The 26,298-nt window shown below is 38.2% G+C and overlaps 1 protein-coding gene and 2 long non-coding RNA genes across 5 annotated transcripts; 1 reads left to right on the plus strand and 2 right to left on the minus strand.

Annotated features, from left to right (window-relative positions):
• Positions 1–3,693: 3,693 nt before the first annotated feature.
• LOC147334720 (uncharacterized) lies at positions 3,694–20,614 on the minus strand. Its single transcript, XM_086287400.1, has 6 exons — positions 20,520–20,614; positions 18,440–18,644; positions 18,198–18,299; positions 6,400–6,483; positions 5,736–5,836; positions 3,694–5,547 (listed from the first exon to the last, which is right to left on the minus strand). Exons 3-6 carry the CDS (start codon positions 18,286–18,288, stop codon positions 5,473–5,475), a joined length of 351 nt encoding a protein of 116 aa, XP_086143526.1. The 5' UTR covers positions 18,289–18,299; positions 18,440–18,644; positions 20,520–20,614; the 3' UTR covers positions 3,694–5,472.
• Positions 11,126–12,543, minus strand: LOC147334721 (uncharacterized). The gene is made up of 2 exons (XR_015126361.1): positions 12,288–12,543; positions 11,126–11,658 (listed from the first exon to the last, which is right to left on the minus strand). It is a non-coding gene; the product is annotated as an uncharacterized LOC147334721 (long non-coding RNA).
• LOC147334722 (uncharacterized) lies at positions 12,793–16,638 on the plus strand. Of its 3 annotated transcripts, XR_015126365.1 has the most exons (5): positions 12,801–14,265; positions 15,113–15,142; positions 15,607–15,675; positions 15,856–15,930; positions 16,288–16,638. It is a non-coding gene; the product is annotated as an uncharacterized LOC147334722 (long non-coding RNA). The 3 variants fall into 3 exon arrangements; XR_015126366.1 differs by having other exon boundaries at positions 12,793–13,200; positions 13,677–15,675; XR_015126362.1 differs by having other exon boundaries at positions 12,805–15,675.
• Positions 20,615–26,298: the final 5,684 nt, after the last annotated feature.

The raw sequence follows: 26,298 nt of genomic DNA on the forward strand, positions 1-26,298 counted from the left end.
CATTCTGTCTGTAAACACAACAGCTCTGAAAGTTTTGAATGTATTCTGATAAAACTCTGTAGGCTGTAGCAGGATCATGTTATAATGATCCAATAAAGTTTGATTTACATCCACCGAGGTCTTCATGGTCAACTTTATGACTTGCTGTTAAAAAATTGACAAAAAGCACTGTGTAATGTCAACATTTACACGTATAAAGATTTAAAACATCATGTCACATTTTACCTCTGAACTCTCCCTAAGGCCAATAGATCAACCTGAAAGTCAAAGCAATTATATATAAAACTGTTTATTTAAAACTATATTTCTTACTGTGTTTGCTGGTGAAAGATGGAACTCCGACCTCTTCTTTAGGGTCAAATATGGTCAAACTTTCATAACATGTATTTTTATCTGTAATTCATTTTCTGCTGCCTCTATATCGGTGACGTTTTTGCATGACTTTGTTTACCATGTGCATTACTGTAATGCACGAAACAAAGATATTTATTAACAGAAGTTGATATGAATTTTTCTTAAAATCAAATGAATTCTGCACAGAAAGGACACAGCACAGCTGGAGCTCTGTGTGTTCAGCCTCTGAAGTCTGCAGGTGAACCAGCCTGTAGCTCCAGGTCATTTGCAGAGTTTCTGACCTCAAACAACAAACATCAGAGGTCTTTGTGATCAGATCACAGTCTGTGTTGGGTCTGTGTTTCCAGAAGCCCCGCTAGTTTAGAGACTTATTCATCACGAATGAAACAAGACATAACAGAACATCTTCAACCCACTAGCGAGGGAAGTTTTTGGTCAAGAACCAGCTCTTGGAGCTCACGCTCCTGTCTCCAGCCCAAAATCCTTCAAAGAGCAGCTTCCCTTGCAGCTATTTATTGACATGATAGTTACAATACAGAATACAACACAAACACCTCCCACCATAAAAGGGACTATGTGTGTGTATGTGTAAGCACATGTATGCATGTGCAAGAAAGTGTGTGTGTGTGTGTGTGTGTGTGTGTGTGTGTGTGTGTGTGTGTGTGTGTGTGTGTGTGTGTGTGTGTGTGACCTCCTGCTGACCAAAAGGGTCATAAAAGCAGGAAGCTTACAACAGAAGAAACAGATCTTTCAGGTAGGATGTATCTGCAATAAAACCTCCCCCAGCACAGAGTGGCGGGAGAGGTGGTCAGAGACAAAAGAATGTCTTGATCCTATAGATTGAACTAAGACCTTACAAATTTAAGAAACACAATGACACATTCAATGCACCGTTGTTTTTGGCAGTGTCAGTGTAGATTCATACACAGCTCCTCACGTCATTCACCTCCTATTGCAGCAAAAGTTCACAGTTAATTCATGTAAGCAGTTAACCTGCTTCTCATTGATCTCATACACAGTAAACTACAGGGTGGGCCATTTATATGGATATACCGTAATAACATGGGAATGGTTGGTGATATTAAAGTCCTGTTTGTGGCACATTAGTATATGTGAGGGGGCAAACTCCTCAAGATGGGTGGTGACCATGGTGGACATTTAGAAGTCGGCCATCTTGGATACAACTTTTGTTTTTTCAATAGGAAGAGGGCCATGTGACACATCAAACTCATTGTTAATGTTACAAGAAAAACAATGGTGTGCTTGGTTTCAACATAACCTTATTCTTTCATCAGTTATTTGCAAGTTTCTCTTTGTTCACAGCCATTGACATGTCGAAGAGGTTAACACGTGAAGAGTGGATCGAAATTGTGTTGATATCTGGTGAACGCAGTAACCGGGTCATTGCAGCAGATTTCAATGCAAGACACCATACGAGACCACCCATCTCCCATGCTACAGTTAGCAAACTGCTTGCTAATTTTCGTGAAACTGGTTCAGTGTTGGATTTCTCAAAATGTGTACGCAAGAAAACTGTCACTAATGAAGAAACATCAGTGGCTGTCCTAGCTTCATTCAGCAAGAGCCCACAGCGTAGCACTCGTCACATGTCACTGCAGAGTGACATGTATAAATATATATTTTAACTCAAAAATAGTTTTTAAATTTAATGTTGCTGAAACAACAAAATAAAAAATCTATCTTATCGAGAAATCACTCATCTTTGGAAAAGAGAGTTTATTACAGAGAAATGGCTCTTTCCAAAATAAAAGCTATACTATACGCTTCTTCTGGGCTATATTCTCAGCAGCATATTAAACATATCAGGTCCCCATAAGGAGAATCATGTGCTAACGGCTGTCTAAATGACTCGGGTAAAGTTAGTGGCATGCTTGTTGTTTTTGTCTGCTTCCACTTGTCTTTGCACTAGGATGATGTCGGCGTAAATGTGCAGTCATATTTATTGTGTTCCCACTAGTGCTGTCAGCGTTAATCTCGTTAAAATGACTTTAATGCCATAACGCGGCAAATCTCCATTAACGAGTTACCGCGGATCGCCCCGTGCGTGGGGCTGGATGACGTCAACACATTAACAAGCTAACTGCGCTAACACACTAGTTCCCACCAATGTAATTGAGCACTGCATGGCACATCCGACATACTGTTTTACTTTTGTCCATCAGGGTCATACTTCACATGAAAACCAAAATAGCTCCAAACGCCAGATCCGAATGAGGGAGGGGGAGGTTAAATTCCGGGTAGCGTTGAGGCAGTTGCCATGTTGCAATGAGCTTAGCTTCTGTCTCACTAGCTTGCGCTGCACTCAGTGGACATGTCTGTGTAGGTTCTGAGTCATCCAGGTCATCGTAGTCAAAGGAGCTTTCAAAGAAAAGCGTCTGGACTTCTTTAAGTTGCTTGAAGACGTTTCGCCTCTCATCCAAGAAGCTTCTTCAGTTCTAAGGTCAAATGGTGGGGAGTCCCAGATTTAAACCTAGTGGGAGTATCCCCACACAGAGGGACAAAAGGACCCCCTGATGATCCTCTAATCGCCTGAGCCAAGGTGTGAAAATGGGTGTGGGTCCCAATCAGCCAGGGTAAGTGGATCTGCGCTCGACAGTGCAGCCTATGCGGAGTAGTCGAATGCAGATACACTGAGCTCTTGACATAGACAGCATCATCAGAAGAAAAGTTGATAAAACAAATTAAAAATTTGGTATTATTTGATACATATGCGTACCGAACTGAAAGCACTGTATCAAACGGTAAAAAAACGGTAAAATGTATTTTATATGTGTTTATATGTGTTTCAAATTGTGCTGCCTTTACACACAGACATGTTTCATGACTTTGCTTATGCATATTTAGCCCGGATGAGAATTTGGGAGCAAGTGGTCATAATTCCCATGGACTAAAAAGCAATAATCAAAAATGTGTTCACAGTTAAGCCCATGTGATGTAAATTTAGCCTGAATGTAATGTGCATTGTAATATGTCACAACAGTCAATGTAGTAAATTAGAGCAACAAAACTAATATGTCAATAATTAAGTGTGATTTCCTACAAACAATAAAAATGAGAATAAAGAAAAAAAGTTTCCATTATGATATCAGAGTTTGTTAGCTGTGATCCTTGAGCCGCAATAATGAACCAAAGCAAAGTCTCCAGAACACGAGAGCTTCATGTTTAACCAGAGGTGAGAAAAATCTGAAAACTAATATTTATTTCATTGAGCCAGGTCTTTTTAAAAAATGTTTTTGCTGCTTTAAAAGTAATTTCAAACTTTTTGATGCATTTGATGCACAGAGTCAGCTGTAATGTGATGCAACACTTCATGCTTTTGTTTATGACGTTGAAGAACTGACTTTTTTTTGTTCACTGTGTTAAAGAAAGAAAGAAAAAAAAACACACACACACTAAGCATGGAAACCAAACACATATTAATTCGAAGATAAAAAGCAAACATACAGGTATATTAAAAAATGCACAGTCTTAAAATAGTGAATAAAACAAATGCATGACAGGCAGCAACACTGTAACACTGTAGTGCACAACAAGCAATATAAACCAACCTGTAGCTCAGTTTTGGATCATCAGTTGTGACCAGCAGTGATTCTGACCTCTGAAAGTTCATAAATGTGAGTGTAGATAGACAGGATGACATAAGTGCTGGTGCAGGAGTAGTTCCAGCTTTAAACACCGGGCAGAGCTTTCCACAGACATTAATTCAATTCAATTCAATTCAATTTATTTATGTAGCACCAAATCACAACAGCAGTGGCCTCAAGGAGCTTTATATTGTACAGTAAGAGGTCTTTATAAAAAGGCAACAGTACAATAATTAGTTTAAATTTGCCTCACTCTTTTCCTCACTGAAAGTTGAACTAAATTCCACGCTCGCCCCTGCAGGCATCCTTCAAATTCGGGTCCTCTACCAGAGGAGCTTCTTTTCGAAATCTTCTTATTAAAACAGCTTCTCGAGCTCTTCTGAGCCCTTGGTATTTCTCGAGCTTCTCATGTTCCTTCTTCCTGATGTTGCTGTCATTCAGAACTGCTACATCAATCACTACGGCCGTCTTTTTCTGTTTGTCTACCACCACTATGTCTGGTTGGTTAGCGACCACTATTTTGTCCGTCTGTATCTGGAAGTCCCACAGGATCTTAGCTCAGTCATTCTCCATCACCCTTGGGGGAGCAATAACATGGCTGACAACTGCTCCATTCCATAGTCGGTTTCCGTAGCCAGTCTTATCACTGATCTCACTGAGGGGATTCAGGCCTATGCAGAACAGCAGTGGGGACAGAGCATCTGCTTGGTAGATTCCGCACTTGATGGTGACTTGTGCTATGGATTTGAAGTTGGCCTCTAGTGTTGTACGCCACATCCCCATTGAGTTCCTGATGAAGGCTCCTGTTAATCTTGTACAGGTCCATTCCAGGATCCATGCGTGGGTCATTGGCCTTCTTGTAGTCCAGGCTGAGCACAGGTTGGTGTCTGTTCATCTTAGCCAATATGATGCCTGACAGGAGCTTCCACGTGGTGCTGAGGCAGGTTATTGGTCGGTAGTTGGATGGTAGTTGGATCCTCAAGGACCCCGGATCAGGACTGTCCGGCCTTCGTGCTGTTCTCATATTGTTCCCCTGCCACTGAGTTGCCAGCTGTTCTATATAAGGCCTATATGTGTGTGTGTGTGTTTGTGTGTGTGTGTGTGTGTACTTTTGGGGGCTTTTTTAGCAGACGCGTGAAAACAAAAGTACAGAAACCATTTTACTGTGAATGAAAATGATAACAAGACTTTATTAAACAAAACATGAAGCCCCATCCCGTTAATATTGTTTTCTACTTGCCTTTAACTTTAATTCAAATCATTCTGGGTTTTTTAACAGCTCATGATATTTATATTTCAAATGAGTTGAAGGATATCAATATTGGACAGAAGCCCTGAATTCAAATCTTTTCTCTCTTTTTTATGTTGGGTGTTTTCCCCCTCTGTTTGTTCTCGACGCCAACTTACTGAACATCATCAAACTGAAGACTTCAAATCTGGTTTATTGCCATGATGTGTTATAAAGAGTTTCGATTCACAGTCTGAGATCTGCAACTTCCAGCTGTTGTTGTCGTCATAAGTCTGAGCTAGAAGTTTCACCTGTTGAGAGCTTCTTCCTCATTAACTTCCTGGTTTTGCTTGAGGCGGGCTGTTTAAAAATGAAAGACAATTCAAAGATTCACTGAGTTATACTGAACACGACAAGTTTAAGAAACTTTAAACTGCTTTAAACTGTGACAGCACAAATGATATTCTGACACAAACCATAAAAATTTGTTTTCATTATTTTATATTTACAACACTTAAAAGAAAATCCTGTTTTTCTGACAGACTTACGGGTTCTTTGCAATTCTGATAAAGCATAAATCCCCATGAGATCAGAGAGATACAGATGAATACAGCCCAGACGATTGCTAGCCGGCCTGAGAAAGAAATTCCTAAGGTACAAAAACAGTAGAAACACAATTTAGTGTTAATGATATAAACGAGCACATTTTAAAGACAGGAAATGGAATTAACCATTAAATAACTAGTGTTACTGTGAGAGGTGAGCACCAGACTTTATTTACATGTTTCTGATGCACAGAGAATTTCATTTATCTCCACTTACAGTCTGGTGACCTCCAGGTTACATCAGGCCTTTTGCCCAATGTTAACCAGGAAAGACTCGAGCCCCCGAAACCCAGAACTGGATAAAACTGATATTTGACATTTTGAAGCAGAACCTCAGTATGTTTACCTGAAAGAGCTGCAGGTTTATGGGAGGATTTTACTTTGTTTTCCAGATTTTCAAAGTAGATCTAAGATGAAAACTGTTTGTATTGTTAGCCTGATGTTTCATTTCCTACCTACCATTACCTTTCATTAAGCCAACACTACACAGACTCAGTTTCACTTCTATAGAATGAGCCTAGTCTTGGATTCCTTTTAGTCTCGGACTAAAAGGAATCCAAGACTAGAAAACTGGATGGGAGTGTTTCTGTTCTATATATATTTTTACCTGCTTCTTTGGTATCTTCACTCTGATCCGGCGTCTGAACATTTCCAGGTTGCTGAATTGTTTCTGTCTTCTCAGGCTTTGATTCTAAAATTAAACAAAACAAAACATAACATATGTTTTAATAATATTTTGTATTAACTTAAAAACGGATGTAATGTTATATCAGTGAATTAAGCTGCTCTTGGCTCTGTACATAGTTTTGTTTTACCACGTGGAAACTTACAAAACTGAAACATGAAAACATGAAGACACTAAAAAAAAAAAAAGTGTTGTGATCAGAGGAACAGTTTGTAGCTCTTCAGTGTTGGTTTCATCACGTCCTGATGAAGCTGCTCAGTAACAGTGTCACTGAGGTTGGACACTGTGGATTTCTGTGGTCGACTGAGACTCTGAGGCCTCCTTCAGGGATGTTACCTGGACCAGCAGCTCCATGAAGAATTAGCCTCACGTGTGTGTAATGCTGGGCTCACACTGTGCGATTTTTGGCCCATTTTGAGCCGATTTTTGAGTCGTGCGACCGTCTTGGCGATCTGCCCGATTTTGGCCTTTATCGTGCGTCGTGCATCGTGTAGTATACGTGGGGTAACGAGACGCGATTAACACCTCACGACCAGCTCCCGATCATCAATCGCTTGGTCGTGAGGATTTCCAACCTGTTTGATATCCTCGCGACCATCGTGAGGGTGTCACCGCAGTTTGTCACACTGCGCACGCGCAAACACAAATGTCAGCGAAAAAGACGGAGCAGCACGGCAGTGCAGCGTGTGATCTGGACACAAGCGATTGTAGCCGCTAAGACTGGTGGACCTAAATCTTCACCACCACCACCACGTCTGGTATACATACAAGCCAAAAAGGGGAGTGGGTGGGTCAGCGCTCAGGGCACAGAAACTTAGCTGGCTTCAAACACACCATTTATTTTCCATAAAAAAAAAAAAAACACAGCCAGAGTCACAGAATACAAGATACAATTCCCCATATACAATAAAAATAGTGTTGCAATCCGCTAAAAACCCTGCCGGCAGAAATAACTATACACTATTAAAACAAGGCTAAAACATGTTTTCCATATGCTAAAATTACCCTCCCACAGTCCCTTAATCCCACAATCCAGCCACAAATGGGCGAATGGTCCTTATCTGAAAGAGACAGGAGAGGAACTTCTCTTCCGGGATGGGGAAACTTGCCAGCAACAGACCAGGGAGGAGGCTCCTATCGCAGACCTGTCTCCTCCAGACAGTGCGTCGCCGCACAGTCCCGCCCCACTCCACACCTGAACACGGCCTCCCTCGTCTCACCGTCAGATGCAGGCAGAAGGGCATCCCTGCCCTGTTGTGCATTGCGGCCATTGCCACCCACTGTTGCCGTTCCTGCCGTTAGGACTAGATCGCCGAACGACTCGCGGTGCCCCACAGTCAGGCAGTAGTTCGTTCCACACACGTGCGGGCTTGCACGCGTTCCTTTTTCTCCTGCTCACCCTTCGTGCATCGCTTCTTTCTTCTTTTGTCTCTGCGCTCACCATCCCCTTTAACTGGTCAACCTGGCGGCTGATAGGCCACCTTGGGGAACGCCCCCACCTCACAGGTGCCTACAATTGTCTGTTTAGTCCACAGTGGGTTAAAGGAACATGGTATAACATTAACACAAATATAAATATGAGGATAAAACCATGCAATATAAATATCCCAATAAAATCATGCAAATAAAATCAACACTATGTACCAATACACAGATTGATAAAACATAAAAACACAAATTTCCGCTGTGTGACACGATGGAGGTACAACTAGTAGAACTTTGGAAAGCTCATCCGAGCCTTTTCGATGTGGCATCACAAAATTATCACGACCACAACAACCTGAAAATAGTTGGATTTACATTGCTGCTCAATCACAGCTGCCTGATCAATGTTTTTCATTAGCAATTTAGCAAAGTTGATGGTGGTGGTGTGTCTGTGTGAGTGAAAGACAGACAGAGAGCGAGCGACAGAATTTCTGTTATAACCTTCATTTTGGACTTTATGGAGGCACAGTGTGAGCACTCAGGTCGCATCAGAGCATCGGGCCGTATAGTGTGAGACCCTGCATCGTGACCTACCAACTTCTGACCCCTGTGAGTCAATCGTGCAGTTTGAGCAGGAGCTGAATCGCGCGACTGAAAAAATCGCACAGTGTCTGCCCAGCATAAGCCACAAAGACTCTTGTGTTAAAAAGTCCAACTTAAAGCAGAAATGATCATGTTTACAGTCTTCTACATCAACCAGTAAGATAAGATAAGATAAGATAACTCTTTATTGTCATTGCACAGTCATACATAGTACAGTAGTACAATGAAATTGGAAAAACTGTCCTACGTCGGCACTACATATAACACAACACGACACGATATGACACATCACAACGTAACAAACAACACAACACAGTATATTAACTTAGTATAAAAAAGAAGAATAAGTGTATGTGTATTGCACACTGTTATTATTGCACATTAATTATTATTGCACCTTGTTATAAATATAAATATTATTGTTATCGTTTTAAACATTGTTACCTCCCCCTAAAAAGTCCAGGGAGGTATCCAGTCAGGTCAGCTATTTACATTGATCAGGGCTATTGCCCTGTTGTAAAAGCTGTCCTTGAGTCTATTTGTTCGGGACCTCAGCAGCCTGAACCTCCTGCCAGACGGCAGCAGCTTAAACACCCGGTGTCCTGGGTGTGTGCAGTCCCGTAGGATGCTGCGTGCCCTCTTGAGACAGCGAGTGCTGTACAGGTCCTTCAGGGAGGGAAGAGGATGTCCAATGATTTTTTGGGCCATGTTGATGACCCTCTGGAGTGCCTTTCTGTGTGCTGTGGTGCAGCTGGAGAACCACACACCGATGCAATATGTCAGCACACTTTCAATGGAGCAGCGGTAGAAGACGGTCAGCAGCTCCTTCTTCAGGTCCATTTTTCTGAGGATTCTCAGAAAGTAGAGACGCTGTTGGGCCTTCTTTAAGACCGCAGAGGTGTTAGAGCTCCATTGGAGGTCTGTGTCTATGTGCACACCCAGAAACTTGAAACTGGAGACCCTTTCCACGCACTCCCCCGCACAGTGTTGGTCTCCATGGATACTTTTACCATCATATCATCTCTAGGCTGTTACTGTACTCAGTAACAGCTGCTCTCTACCCAGTCTACAGGATATTTACACCTCAAGCTGCATTCGTAAAGGCACTAGCATCATAGCTGACCCGCGTCCCCCCTCCCACCAACCCCATACGGTAAAAAAATACATTTTTCCTGGCCAAAATATATTTCAAATATATGGTAAATATATTTTGTATTTGTGATGCTCCAAAAAAATATATTTTTGAAATTGAAAATATATTTCTTTCAAACCAAAATACATTTCAAAACATATTTTAGGGTGAAGAAAATACATTTCCAACCTTACAGTAGAATGTATATCAAAGTATCCTTTATTTAAAATATATTTAGTGCAATAATGATGATAATGATAACAATACTAAAAGTAACATGTTTTATGCACATCTGCAAAAAACAGTTGGATTCAAACAAAACAGAGTCAAAGGTCTATCACGAATTAGGTTGTTTATTCATTTGCTTACAGTATTTCACATTACACAATATCTCACTATAATGTAGCGTTCATTGACTTTGAAATTATCTGTCAGTGATACAGTAAACAAGATACAACAACTGCTATGTACACTTTAGTTTTTGACAATATATACAATTTAGTACTTAAAGGAACACACTCCACTGTTTTGGAAATAGGCTCATTCTCCACCTCCCTCAGAGTTAAAAATGCAGCGTCTTCTTTCTAGATCCGTACGTTAATAGGGCTCTGGAGCGTGATCTTACGGGATGGGGCGTAGCCAGGATTTTTGGTCAAGGCGCCATATTAGCAGGCCAAACAAATGCTTGCTGTGTGGTCGGTTGTAATGTTAGATTGCACTACCGACAAAGGAATAAGCTTGAAAACAGGCTCTCTTTTCATTGTTTCCTCACCTGGAAACATCATGAGGGAGCTTATGTGTTGGATGTTACCAAAAGAAGGCGTCTAGCCTGGATAGCAGCTGCGAGACGAGCTGATATTCAGTTCTCTACCAGCCACAGATATCTGTTGGTGTGCTCCAGTATTTTCATTCAGGTAAGTTCTAAATAAGTTCATATTATTATTTATAGCCTGTTAATTTTATTTTCAATAGCACAAACTTAGAACAAACATGCAGAACTACCTTCTATTTATAGAGTTGCTAATTATTTGGCATTATTGCAACAAACCAGCCTATGAAATGAATGAAACAAATCCTGACTGGGTTCCAACACTACACATGGGGCACTACGAAATCCCTGCTTCAAACTACATGCTACATACCACCATGCCAATCAGATTACTTCTTCCATGTGAGGGTAAAAAGGTGACCTTCCTGGATAAGATGGCAAAGGTTTGCTGCGTTTTGGTGAACATGTGCCCCAGTGTGGTAGTAAAACCAGGGAAAAATGCTCTTGTTAAATACTTTTAAGTCTTGTGCTGTTTATGTAGTGATAAGTTTTCAAAAGAGACAGTAAATTACAGAATGCTAGTAGTGGGTGATATTATACAAATGCTGTCATGATTTTATGTGAACATTTTGTCATTTGTAAACTATACATAACATTTTTTCTACATTGTAACTGATGTGATGTTCGACAAAGTGCTTTTAATTAAAAATAGGCAAACATTTCTTTGTTTCTTTATTCAACTTTTGAACAGTGGTATTTAGTAAGTACATATTCAGTAAATGCAAAGTATTTACATGGCCCCCTAAATTAAAACATTATGGGTTATTCAGAACAGAACTATGCTTGGAAAAATATTGTCCCATCAGTTGATCCAACTCCTCCACAGTAGCAGGTGGAACCTTTCTTTTTTGAGGATGGCTTCTTTTACCTGTCACAACGAATGGTCTGTTTATGTTTTGATCAAGAACCTTTTTTTTGGGCAGCTGAAGAGGAGAAGTCTATCTTATGGCCAACCTCTGGCTGTATCTTGGTCATATTACCCAGCAAAACCCAGTATGCAGGTTCATCTGTAACAGTCCTTGTGCCACAGATCCTCACTGTTGCTTCTACATTAAACAGAAGAGCAGTGACATGGCTGCAAGTCTCCACGACTCTAGCCATACAGCTGCAGTGGGCGGCTTCAACCTTCCCTGTGATGCTCACAATGACCTGTGGCTGCAATGCTGCAATTCAGTCTTTAAGAGTGCAGGACCTAAAACACACACACAGACAAAGTTCATTTAAAGACAAGAACTTTAATAAGCCAAGTCCGACACAAATGTGTTTTATTTACTTTCAAATCCATTTATCATAAATGTAACAAATAAAGTGTTTTTATGTATCCATCTATAGAACGCTGCATGTTATATTCTAAATCTGCATGTTTCTTTTTAGAAACCTATCAGCAAAAAATGAATCTAAAGTATGTAATGCAAGGATGTAATCACTTTCAAGAGGGAGAAAACATAAAGTTCAACTTTAAGTGACAACTATGGACACCTAATATGACAAGCAGATTCTGCAGGTCATTAATCAATGTATAAAACTAAAACAGAATGTATTTTTAGTGACACAGGACACAAACAAGGAAGCAAGATGTGTAATTAGGATTATTTATAATAAATATGAATTAATTAGGGCAATTTCTTTAACCATAAAGAATAACTAAATCCTTCAGGACAATGTCACATCAATGCACTGAACTCACTATGTTATCCCTCTAACAGAGCCTCTACATGTTCTCACTGTAATTTCCCCCTCACGAATGAATTTTTGCTAGCACTAATTTGAATGCTGGGGGGAATCAAACGCATTTTACTCGCAGTACTCAAGCTGACTTACCTTTGCTTGAATGACGGCGTACTCACAACGTGGAGGCTTAAAAATAGCCAAATCTTGTACCCAGTCCTTGGTGAATTGGATGTGCGCCTCCAGAGATTTATAATTGCGAAATTGGTGCGCCGTGTATGCTCTGACTCCACAGACAAGGTATGAGAGTAGATCATGCTAAGTCAATAGCGGTTTGGTCTTCAGGGTTTCTACTCCACGGCTATATTTCATACGGGTCCACATTTCAACAATCAAGTACCGTCTCTTTGCATCTGGACAGAAATGGTAAATGGTAAATGGCCTGTATTTATATAGCGCTGTGGAGGAGGACAGAATCTGTCTCTATACCGTCATTTTCTTTTGAGCTACGTTTCAGAATGGTTCGTAGCAATCTTGTTTTGATTCGTGACCTGCCAAGATGGTGCTGCGCTCCCACAATGCATTGCGACATTACGTCAACTCCAAAGCCCTTTGCGTGCAGGAGTGTATGCGCATGCGCACTGCCACGGTGGTTTAAAAAATAAAGATATAATGAAAAGTAATTAATAAAAATTAAATATTTAAACATTCCCACAAATGTGCAATGAACGTGCAAAAACTCTCTTTAGTAGTTGTTGCTGTTTCTTTCTTTCTTTCTTTCTTCTTTTTTTTTTTTGAAAAATAACGACGTCTCTGAGGCGCGAAATCTGACAGCGAGAGGAACGGCCGGATACAGGAGACGGGAAGAAACAAGCCGATTATGTTCGCGTTAATTAAGTGGTTGGAAGATGTAAAATTCTCAATTCTGCCAACTGAACATATACGAGATTTTAATGAGGATGAATAATTAGCCGGCATGGAGGAAACGGACCTTTATTTCGTGGAGTGGCGACAAGAAGCCAAGGCGGGTGGCCAGTCTAAGAAGCCTCCATCATCAAGCTAGCAGGTGCCTTTTCCCATATAATATTACTTTATTCTCGTGTATTTGGAACGGAAGCGTAGAGCTGCCACCCAGGCAAAAGAGAAATATAAGTATATCACGTTATAACGTGAAAAGTTTATCGTTCTAACAATATACTATCATGTTTGAACAACATGTTTGAACAACATTGTACGAAAAATGTACATAATTATCACGTCCGTACAATATTGTGCGAACGTGACAATTATGTATATTATAATAACGTGATATTATATTATACAAACATGAAAAGCATAATGTTAGAACAATAAACATTTCACGTCATAACGTGATACAGCTCTATTTTTCTTTTGCCTGGGTGGCAGCTCCACGCTTCCATAATTTGGTAATCAAAATATGTAACTTAATTAATTATATTGTGACGTACTTTTGCCTTTTCTTATTATTCTGCCTTCTCAATAACTATCAAAGCCTATTCACATTTAATTTGGCTTTCACAGAAATCCTACCTCTCCTTCTGGCTACAGAGTACTTACCAAGGTTAGAAACAAAGAACAGTTATGCTTTATTAATGTTCGCTAATTACAATGTTCCACATTTCCTTGCTTTTTAAGTCATTTTTAGGCTTTTTAGAGTTTTTGTTTTTTATTTTTTTAGCAGTAATGTTTCTGCCTATTTATTTCAGCCCATGAAATCGAATGCAGATCTTCCTAATGTGAGATTTACATAAATGTAAGTAATTTTGTTTGTCATTGTCATTAATGTTGTTGCTGTTGTTGTTTTTGTGCAGTTTGCAATCATATAAACCTAGCAAGCATCAGTCAGCACAGTGACTAACCTAAACAGATTCTTGCTTTATTCACATATATTATATGTAATTATATATACCTGCACATTGTACCTAGGGTTGCAGCCACTTGGCCCCACCCCATTGTTGTGACAGCCCTGATTGTACTTATACACTGCATCTGAACAGGGAACAGTCTGCCACATTAATGTATTTTTAAGTGACTTGTTTGTAATACATGAATTTGTTTTTTACAGATGTCAAAGTCTCAACCTCATGCTGCCCTCCCCCATCCTCCTAAAGTAAGTATTTGTTGTTGTAGTTTTTTATGCGGTGTCTGTGTCACATGCTAATCATAATTATTGAAATAACTGTTTTCTAACAGATTTTCCAAAACACTAGTTATGTTTGTTGTCATTCAGACCAATACTACTGCTTAGACATTGTTTAGTGGTCATGCATGTTTGACAAGCTCGTTATGATACCAAAACAGTAGGCCTATCACAATAATCGATATATCGACTTAACACACAATACATGTACATGACCTCAATAATTGTTGATGATGTAATTTATCCGCCATTATATTTACAAAAATAAAATATAATGATAACATAACAATAACATTAAATAACATTGTTTTCTATTTGTTAGAAAATTTACTATTTATTCAAGTTTTTAAGGTATCTAATATTTTGATTCCTAATTTCAATGATCTAAATACTTTAAGAATTAGATGTTGGTTTGTCAATTGAAAGTGTGTAGATCTTGCATTATTATGGTGTTATATTATGATTATACATTCAAAGACATAAAATGGTCTTAAAATGACAATGACATAACTTGTCGCAATTGTTTATGGGGCAATATACCGACCAACAAAAAGTCGCTATCGTAACAGGCCTTCAAAACAGACGGTTTTATGATTGATAAATTCAAAAAATAAATACATTTAATTTCTCTGAGATTCTCTAATATTCAGTTACAGTTCACAACACAGTTACCCGTACATGCAGTATTATACTGTAAATATAAATCTCTGCATTTAGCATCCCACTAGAAGCGTCACAGTTACTGCCTTTTTTTTTTTTTTTTTTTTTTTTTTAAATACCTGTACTATCACTAACACATTTACTGTTTTACTTTTAGCCTGTGGATACAAATGCAGATTTCCTTAATGTAAGTTGTGCATTTTAATTACATCATGTTATTTTTATTATTATTTATTTATTTATTTTATTTTACATTCAAATATTTCAAGCTTCTTGGTTAAAGAAGCTTGATTGCTAGTAGGTAAAGAATAGTTCACCTATAATTCATATTCCCAATTAATTTCTCACCTCTGATTGAATGCCTTTGTTTGTTTTCCTTTTGACTATAACAAAAATTTTTGCTGGATATATATGGTGAATTTATATGCATAGATACAGTCGTAGTGCTTGACACATGCAAACAGCAGTAGATGTACTAAAAAGGAAATAATTACAATCATGATGTTGATTGCTGATGTCAGTATATATATTTTAGAGGAATGTTTTGTTTTTCACCCAAAATGAACTATATTGCTTCAGAAGAGATTTATTACCCTATATAAACAGTATCTATATATTGTTCTGTTTTTTGTTTGTTTTTGTTATTTTCAGGTTCAATGGTGCGTGTTCTTCTAATGGCCGCCTTCCCACTGGAGGTTTTGATCCACAGCAATTTAAAAGGTAATCAGCTTTGAAAGTCAGTTCAAATGGTTAGCTAATAGTACTTTAAAAAGCCTACTTCTCTGTCACCAGTTTCTTTACCAAAAAGCATAATATTGTAGTTCAAATGTTTAGATGAACAAAGATCAGATTTTTGGAAATTTAACTAGCCAGACACTCAAATGTTAATGCTTTTTATAGGAGGACACAGCAAAACAGACATCGGCGCAGAGCGAAGAACTGCCCTTGATAAAGAAACCATGACAGCCATATATAGTAAGTGAAGACTGTGTATCTAAAATTGCATACTGCACAAGTAACTCACTTTGCAACAATAAAAATTGCACAGATAGGTGATGAAGCATTGAAGTGGTTGGACTCAGACAAAGAAGGTCAACAGATTGAATGATGGAGAGTAAGGATAGATGACCAAAAGGGGTGTTAGTATTACTGTAATGTGAACTGGATAGACTTTCCATCGAGGGGGGAAAAAAAGGTAAAATTATGTGGAAAATATATCTGTATCTCTATAAACGGAAATATCTGTTTGCTAAATGAAGCTAGCTAATTTAAATCATGTTTTTATTTTAACTCTGATAAAAGTACTAGAACTGTGACTTTTGTTTGTTACAGTGGCGGTAAGGAAGAGGTTCCCCAATGTATCCAGAGGGGCTTTGGGGATTGCAGTCAATTCAAAGCTGGGGGAACTCAGACTGTTGGAAAAGAAAAAAAAAGTTACATTTTAAATATGTTTTATGTTCGTACACACCCACATATATATATCTATATATATATATATATATATATATATATATGTGTGTGTGTGTATTCCTCTGCTTGTTATTGATCAGTAAACATCTTTGAGTGATCACATTTTTATTGTGTTAATAGCAGTTCACATCAAATTCACAGTATCGTTACTTATAAGTGTTTGTTGCAGTTGCATTTTGTATAGTAAAATGTATGTATATATATATGTGTGTGTGTGTGTGTATATATATATATGTGTGTATATATATATATATATATATATATATATATATATATATATATATATATATATATATATATATATATATATATATATATATAATTTTTATTTTTTAAAAATTTTACAATTTTTAAGAATGTTATGAAAATAAAGTTGTATAATGTATGTTCCTAGCTTGATTTATATGCTGTGTTTGTTTTAGATATCAAATAAAGATTTTCAGTTGTTACATGTGAATGTGTTTTCTTCGACTGAAATATATGAAGGGTAAAATATATTTTTGAAAGATTTTTAATTAATTTTCAATTATATTTTGAAATATATTTCAAAATATACAAAAATTGGCCAAAAAATATATGCGCTAAAATACATTTCAAAATATATTTATATATTTTGAAATGTATTTCAAAAAATATATTTTGAAATACATTTCAAAATATACAAAAATTGGCCAAAAAATATATGCGCTAAAATACATTTCAAAATATATAAATATATTTTGAAATGTATTTTAGCGCATATATTTTTTGGCCAATTTTTGTATATTTTGAAATATATTTCAAAATATATTTCAAAATATATTTTTTTACCGTATGGGACTGTTTACTCCCCTTTCATCCAGAAGACGACTCTGCAGTATCAGGAGCCGGTTGTCGACATTGTGAATTAGCTTTTCCCCCCAAACAGTCCATCTCCTGAACACCATGCTGCCCTCCTCCACACTGGAGTCTCTTCTCTACACACTTCTTGGACTACACAACACGATACATAAAACTCTCCTCTCATATCCAATACTTGCACTATTCTGTATTGTACTGTTTGACTCTGTGTATTTAAGCTCATCCTGATTCTTTCTATTTCTTATTCTATTTCTATTAAGGTACCATACTGTTGTATTCATTCCTAGTTCCTCTTATTTCTGTATAGTCATATATTTAAATCTTTCATTTTATTTTTACAGTTTGCACCTTCGATGCAGGAGGACAATATTTTATCCCACTGTATACTTGAGTGTATATTGTTGGGTTGACAGTAAAACTCTGCTTAACTTGGTAACAGAGCTTTCAGTTGCTCTGCTCCTCAGCTCTGGCATTATTTTCCTCCTGATATCAAGAATACTGACTCGCTTCCCTCGTTTGAGTCAGAACTTATAACCCATCTGTTTAAACTGGCTCACTCTTCTTAAACATTGACTCCGATATTTGTCTACTGCTGTTTTTAATCCTTGTTACTGTTTGTGCTTTTCTTTTCCTTTTTTGTTTTTGCCTCATTTCTCATCCTGATTGTAATTTGTAAAAATGTTTAACATATTTTCATTGGTGTGTTTTATGGTTTGTTTGTTTTTTTGAAAATCTAATTTCAGGCAAAAAGAATGAGATTTAAAAATAACCACAGGTTACTACACAGACCTACAATCCTAAAGGTGTCAGGGTCCTGGGTCTGTTACGCAGTGTTTTGTTTTTAATTCATATTCTTTGAGTTTTTCATGATTCAGATTCTGAGCTTAATCATTTGTATAAAGTGTGACTCTGCTAAACATCTGTATACTCACCTCTGCAGAGGACGAGTGTTAGAAGCAGCACAGCAGCAGAGAAGGCCGAGGGTCTGTGTGTAAAGATCACACTGATCTCCTGAAGAGCCATCACTCATTACTCTGAAAATCAACAAGCAAAACAAGCTTCCTGTTACTCTCTGCATCTCACAGGAAGCAGCCCAGCAGACTAATATAACATCATGTGTTTTATTCTAAATGTCAATGTTTCTGATCCTTTAACAACATTAAAGAAATCTTACCTCAAAGAAATATTTCAGTGACCACTGGAAAAGAGTGCTGCTTCTTGAAAAACTTTCAAGTGCAAACAAAGATAAGAGAAAATCTCTTCAAGGATTTCACGTTCAGAGCTTCTTTGTGGTGCATTTCTTCATGCGTTTCTTCATCCCTCTGAGCAACATCTCCAGACTGCAAATCCTGTACTGTTGATCAGTGAGTTTCTCCACTCTGTAGCAATAACAGAAAAAATAGGTTCAGTCCCAATGGAGTTGTTTCAGTGTTGATCCCATTTATATTTAAGCCGTTTCCCAAAAATGAATTTTTTTCTTTCCTTTTTTTTGCTCTGACACAAAAAGACCCCACGCCCACAGATGCTGTGAAACAGTGTATGTTTGTTTACGGTGTTTCTCTGCACGTTTTGTTTTTACAGGCTTCCAGCTGCCTTTTCCTGCCCAGCACACCACACACAGCTCTTCTGTGGCACACATGCTCTGAATGTTTCAGTGCTGTTGTTCGAATTAATATTGATGGTGCAGCTGCTTAAGCGTCAGTTAACTTGAACATTTAATTGTATTTATTTATTTTTTTCAGCTCCATCCTGTTTTTGCTTTTGTGTGTCTATATATACCAACCAGTTCTTCCAACAAGGTGCACAAGAACATGGGGACAGCAGGGGAGTAATAAACATGAACCAGTGGGTTGATGGCAGTACTTGTAGGGCTGATTGTCACTCACCCTTTAAGCCAACTGTAGCCTGTATGATTATTTCAATTATGAAAAGATTATATTGACCCATCAGGTAAATGCCTGGTTTGCCAGATTAATAGTCCTGTCCTGAACATAAATGAAGGAGTGAGAGTCTGCTGGATGAACTTGATTCTTATCAGTGGAGGGATAAATACATTCCACTTAATGTATTTAATGATAGTGTACTAAACAGTTGTTGCTCTGTGGTTCGAGTGACTGACTAGAGTCAAATTCCTGAAATTGTACTGTCTGACTATCATATTTCCACAACTAATTAAAGCTGATACACCATGCTGTAAGTAATTCAACCAGTGCTTACCAGAGCTCATTAACTGGCAGAGCAGTCTCATACCAGAAAAACAGCTACAGTCACATTAAAAATGAACAACGTTACCGGAATAAGTGTTATAATACTGTAAGTCTGCACATTTATATTTGTGTGAACAGTGAGTCTTTGGGATAGTTCTCTCACCCCTTGAGCTGCTACAACATTTTCCTTTGAAAGCAGAACAAGCTCTCTAGCTTTCATTAACAGTGTAGAAATAAAACCTTACAGCTTAAAAGTCAACCGGGTCAAAAACCAGGATCTTTTCAAAGTCAGGGGAGGAAACTGACCCTGCCCCAAACAGCTGAAAAGCTCACTGATGATTGTCACAGTTCAACACAGGCACGTGACTACTCAGTTTAATCCTGGAATTATGTTTCATAATTTTAGCAAACATGCTTCATCTTCAGCCATATCAGACAGCTGGGCTCCTGAGTTCGAAAGAAAAAACAAAGATGCTGCTGCAGTCAGCTCTGTGGTTGTCTCTATTTGCTAAATATATTAAAGAAAAGTGCAAAGACTCTGGCAAAGTTGGTGGTGATCCTTTAAATACTCACCAGGAACACTGTTCAGTTCATACACAACTAAACAATAGCATACAAAAGAATTGGTTTACACTTGTTTCTTTCTAAAGAAGCATCAAATACAATGTTCCATTATTAAATTGGTCCTGTATATTTGAGATTTTATTGGCTAATACCAAAACCTAACCAAGGAAGGAAAGAAATGGGCTGGTCTTGGGTAAAAGATCGAAACACCCTGTGAAGTCGTGGCACACAACGATGTGTCCCGCTGGTAAAGTTTCTGGGCTGCCTTTCCTTGTAACAGTCCTCCCTTAAGATTTTCTCCATTTAAAGCTATGCATTATCAGAGATTGTAACATCTAGTCCTATCACTGAATCAGAGTCACCAGGGTTGGAGTTAGATTATGATATTTATTATGAAGTTGACCTGCTTTTTGTTATAAGGTTCTTGTTTGTTCGTTCTCTGACTCAAAAACAAGACAAACAAAAATAAATAAAAAGACTTACCACAGATAAAGACCCCAGACGCCGACACAATTATCCAAACTGCCGCTGTCAAAGTGAAAGGAGTCGCTGGAGCCGAGCAGGAAACAGGATTAATGTGTCGCTGAAAAACCAGTCACTCCAGTCCAATCAGTTTCTAATATTCATTGCTGCGCATTCATTGGTTGCTTCATGAGATAAACACTGAGCACTACAGACACAGGGATGATTCAGCTTTATCACATATTGCATCAGATCAGTACAGATCATGTGTAAACCAAAAACAAACTCAACATGGTTTCAGCAGTTTCTTCTTACCTTCAACAAACAATACATCTAAAATGTATTAAGTATAAAGTAAGTAATGTGTCTAAAGATCAAAATTTTTTTCACTTGATATTCATGATGTAAACATTTATATGAATTTTACTTAAACCAAATGAATGTTGCACAAGTACTATATTATATTATATTGAATTCAAGATGGCAGCATGCTCTTTGTTTGTTACGTGTCCGTCTAATTAGTTGTTTTTAAAAGATTTTTTAATCTATCTCTTAACGTATTTCTTAACTAATTTTTTTAACGTATTTTTTAACCAGACAGTTAATATTGCATGGATTGTTTGGAAAAACGTGTGGTTGGTAGATGCTTTGGAAGTTGATGGATGCATCTTCCTGGAGCTAACAAGCCTAGCCTGGCCCTGTACCGTCCTCCTGGAGTTATTTGGCCTAGACCCGGCTCTATCCCATCTTCCAGGAGCTAACTGGCTAGGGTCTGGCCCTGCACCGTCCTCCAGGAGTCAATTGGCTTAGGCTTAGGCCTGGCCCTGTGCCATCCTTGTGGAGCTAACAGGCTAAGGACCAGCCTTGTACCATCTCCCATGAGCTAACTGGCTTAGGCCTGGCCCTGTGCCATCCTTGTGGAGCTAACTGGCCTAGGTCCGGCCTTGTACCATCTCCCATGAGCTAACTGGCTTAGGCCTGGCCCTGCACCGTCCTTCAGGAGCTAATTGGCTTAGGCCCGATCCAGCATCTTCCCACAGGAGCAAATTGGCTAAGATCTGCCCCTGCACTGTCCTCCAGGAGTAAACCGGCTTAGGCCTGGCCCAGCGCTATCCTATTGGAGTTAACTGGCTTAGGTCTGGTCCGGTGCCATTTTCCTGGAGCTAACTGGTTTGCTTCACCCAGAGGTCTGTACTGTTCACTTCTGTTAAGTACTAAAATTGTGGATGATGGCAGTATTTACTATTCTAATTTGCCTCTTGGCCTTTTTGGACCCTCGGATAAGCAATTGCTTATGGACACATAGCAGGGGAACCTCTGAAAATGATTTTTATCTACAAGAGAATTTTGAAAAAGGAACACGCTCTATAATGTTGCAAAAATCAGAGCAGTTATCAACTCAGTTGGATCATGACATTAGTTTCATGCATGTTTTGCCCAGAGACTTATCTAAACTTCAGTCTATTCTGGCCTTGCATACTTATTTCATTTGCCCATTTAATGGAGGTTTCAGCTCGGGTTCAACATATCAAAGCATTGAACCCAAATCAAAGGCGAAACAGAGGTTGTTGATTGTCTTGCTTCTACTTTTGTCAGGAAATGTGCAACCAAATCCTGGCCCTGAACTGCAATATTCCCAGACTCCTTCTGATTTTAAAATAATGTCTGGTGTCAAATATATTCATCTTAATGTGCGCAGCCTACTACCGAAGATGGACATGGTCAAAATTTGGGTTAAATCTACAGATGCAGATGTTGTTATAATTTCTGAAACTTGGTTAACTAAATCTATTACTAATGAAGACATTAACATATATGGGTACAATGTATATCACACTGATAGGCCAAAAAAAGGAGGCGGTGTAGCTATTTATGTCAAATCAAGATTTAATGCTTCGATTGTTCTGTCCCAATCGATATGCAAACAAATGGAGTTTTTGGCCTTGAATGTAGATATTGCTAATACTTTTTCGATAACCATTGCTGGGTGTTACAGGCCCCCATCTGCTTCAAAAGAGGCATTATCTTCATTAAAGCACCTTTTGGCTAAACTAAATTATACTGAACTACTAATGGCTGGAGACTTGAACTGGGACTGGCTAAATGCAACTTCTGGTGAATTTAAAGAATTCTGCGATTCAATTAATCTTACCCAGCTAGTCTATCTTCCTACCAGGCCAAATCTTAAATGCCCTGAAAAGTCTACATTAATTGATTTGGTTTTAACAAATGTACCTCATAAATTCTCTTAGCTTGGTGTTTTCTGTAATGACCTAAGTGATCACTGTGTTGTTGCTGTTTGCAGAAATGCTAAAATTCCAAAATGTAAGCCACGCATAGTGTGCAAAAGGAATCTTAAACAATTTAATGAACAGGCTTTTCATCATGATTTGTCATTAGTTAATTGGGAAAAAATCGGACTATTACCAGATGTAGAGCTAGCTTGGACATATTTTAAGGAAAGTTTTATGGGAATTGTTAATAAACATGCCCCTTATGGAAAGTTAGAATTAAAGGTCGAGAAAATCCTTGGTTTTCGCAGACACTCGCAGATAGCATACACAAGCGTAATAGAGCATGGGACAAGGCGAGACAAACAGATACTTCCACTGATTGGTCTGTTTTCAAACAGCTTAGAAATAAATGTACTTCTCTTATTAAAAAGGCCAAATCTGAATACTTTTTGTCTGTCACCACTGAGAACCTCAATGATCCACAGAAATTTTGGAAAGTAATCAAGTCTTTTTCCGCCAATAAAATGACTCAAACCTTTCCTAAATCTGTTGTAAAAGATTCAGTCTCAATTAATGATAAAACTGAAATTTTGAATTGTTTTAATGATCACTTTCTATCAGTGGGTTCCCTGTTTGCTTCTGCAGAAACTTTTTTAACAAATACTTGCCCAGAACTCTCTATGTTTTCTGGAGACCGTTTTAACTTTGTACCTTTTAGTGTTTATGAAGTGCATAAAGCTTTAAAGGCTTTGGATCACAGAAAACCTCCTGGTCCAGACTTGATGGAACCTTATTTTTTGAAGTTGGCAGCTGATTTTATTGCAGAACCACTCTCAATTCTATTTAATTTTTCAATTAAAACCAAAGAAATTCCAGCGGTTTGGAAATCAGCTTTCGTTTTGCCTTTATTGAAAGGAGGTGATCCATCGGTATTGACTAATTATAGGCCAATATCAAATTTGTGTGTTCTATCCAAAATTCTGGAATCTCTAGTTTGTGACCAGTTGAAAGAGTTTTTGTACTCTAATGATATTGTCTCCAAATTTCAGTCAGGCTTCAGGAAAAAACACAGTACTAACACTGCCACTATGAAAGTGATAAATGATATTATTGTGGCACTTGATAAGAAATTGTACTGTGCGTCACTCTTTATTGACCTCTCAAAAGCTTTTGACACTGTTGATCATGCAGTCCTAAAAAACAGACTGCTCAGCCTTGGATTGTCAGAACATGCATTAGCGTGGTTCTCAAATTATCTGAAAAATAGAACCCAGTGCATTAAACTTAAAGGTCTTTGTTCTAAATTTGTTGCTGTCCACAAGGGGGTGCCACAGGGCTCAGTTTTGGGTCCCCTTCTGTTCCTTTTATATATCAATGACTTGGGTCAAAATGTCTCAGACACAAATTTGCATTTTTATGCTGACGACACAGTTATTTACTGTTATGGATCATCTCTTGCTCAGGCCATTGAAACTTTACAGAAAGCCTTTGTTGCTTTCCAGCATTCACTTATTCAGCTAAAATTAGTTCTCAATGCTGACAAGACTAAGCTAATGTTGTTTTCCAAGTCAAAGAAGGTCCCGGAGCCTATTGCAGTGGTGTCCACCCTTGAAGGAAATGTCATAGAGATAGTTCATGAATATAAATACCTTGGTGTCTGGATTGATGACTCCTTCACCTTTAAACCACATATAGAGAGACTAGTAAAGAAACTGAGACTTAAACTTCGTTTTTTCTTCCGTAATAAACAGTGCTTTTCTTTTGCAGTAAAAAAACGTCTTGTCACTGCAACCTTTTTATCTGTGTTAGATTATGGTGACATTCTGTATATGAACGCTTCTTCTTCATGTCTTCTAATGTTGGACACGATGTATCATGCTTCCTTGAGGTTTATTACCAATTGTAAATACCTGACCCATCACTGTGATTTGTACTTAAGAGTAAAATGGCCTTCTTTGGCCATTAGAAGACAGGGGCATTGGTACACTTTTATTTACAAAGCTATGCTTGGATTGCTGCCTCCTTATATTTGTACTTTGGTCACAAGGACAAATAGTGGTTCTTACTCCTTGCGCTCAAATGATCAGCTGCTGTTGTCTGTTCCCCTTTTCCGCACAGAGCTGGGTAAGAAAGCCTTTGTCCACTCTGCGCCTTTTTCGTGGAACATGTTACAGAAAGACTGGAAACTAACTGAATTGTTGTCTTTAAATGTTTTTAAAACTAAACTCAAAGGCCTACAGGCTGCCTCAATAATGTGTAATTGTTTTGTGTAATTTTAACTTTGTTTGTTCGTATGTATTTGTCTTGAAATGTGCTGCCTCTTGGCCAGGACTCCCTTGAAAAAGAGGTCTTTGATCTCAACGGGACATTCCTGGTTAAATAAAGGTTAAATAAAAAATAAATAAATAAAATATGCAAATAAATAGAAATTAATTAATTAAATAAATAAATTATTAATAATTATTATTAATAATAATAATAACAATAATAATAATAATAATAATAATAATAATAATAATAATACATGGAGGTCACCACATGATCACAACAAAAAATTAAGCTGACAACAGAGCCAAGTGTGGATTTATGTTCTGAGAAAAAAAGAAAATGCAGAAATATGAATAATGTGATTATTGTGGTTTACATGGGATTGTAGTTTGTGTTCTGTTTTCTAGACCAACCACAGCCAAACCCACCTACGTAAGTGTTCTGCAAAATCTGCCAATTAAAGGACTGGAAGATCATCACCTGGCCTTGTCATTTGCTTGAGGGCCATACTAGCATTTAACCAGTGCACACCCTATGATCAGCACCATAGAAAACTGAACCGTAGCATCAGAAACTAACATAACATTTGATGAAGAAGGTCTAAACATTAATGAAAGCAGCACAGAGTCAGGAGCAGAGAGGTCCTTGAAGCTGCAGATCAGACTGTAAAGATGAATTGTTGAGGAGGAAGAAGCAGATGTGAAGTTTTCAGTGTGACAGCATGTTGTCAGTCAGAGCTGCTCACAGTATAAATGTGGGACTAGAAGGAAGGACGAGAGCAGCCTGATGTGAACAGAAGGAGCTCTGATGTTTGTCACAAACTGTGCAGCCGGCCTGGAGCTACAGGCTGGTTTACCTGAAACCTTCAGACTGAACACACAGAGCTCCAGCTGTGAGCTGCTCATCAAACTCAACACGGGTTACTAAATACGGAACTTGGTGGTGCAGCAGATACTGGAAAACACAATAAAAACTCCAGCCAGCCAGTAGATGGCAGCGATCTGCTAAACCAGGATCTGAAAAACTGAAGCTGTTAATTCAGCTCTGTGCAGTGGGCAATCATAATGAAGCACTTTATTTCAAGTTGTAGAGTCCTTCTACATATTTTTGGCAACCAAACAGGACCATGTTGAAAAGTTTTGAGTAATAAACTTTAATACATGTTTCAAAGCTTCACAAAGCTTCCTCTGACCGTAACGATAGTGCATACGTTTTTTGTTTTTGTTGTTTTCTGTGTCACAGTAGTGGGTCTGCAACCCAGTGTTTTGTGTAATTTAATTTCATTCTCTGATTACTGT

The sequence above is a fragment of the Aulonocara sp. 'chitande type north' Nkhata Bay genome, linkage group LG3 (assembly GCF_057382095.1).
Source record: "Aulonocara sp. 'chitande type north' Nkhata Bay isolate Kocher_YH1m ecotype deep benthic linkage group LG3, A_spYH_male_GT1.1, whole genome shotgun sequence".
NCBI lineage: Eukaryota > Metazoa > Chordata > Actinopteri > Cichliformes > Cichlidae > Aulonocara > Aulonocara sp. 'chitande type north' Nkhata Bay.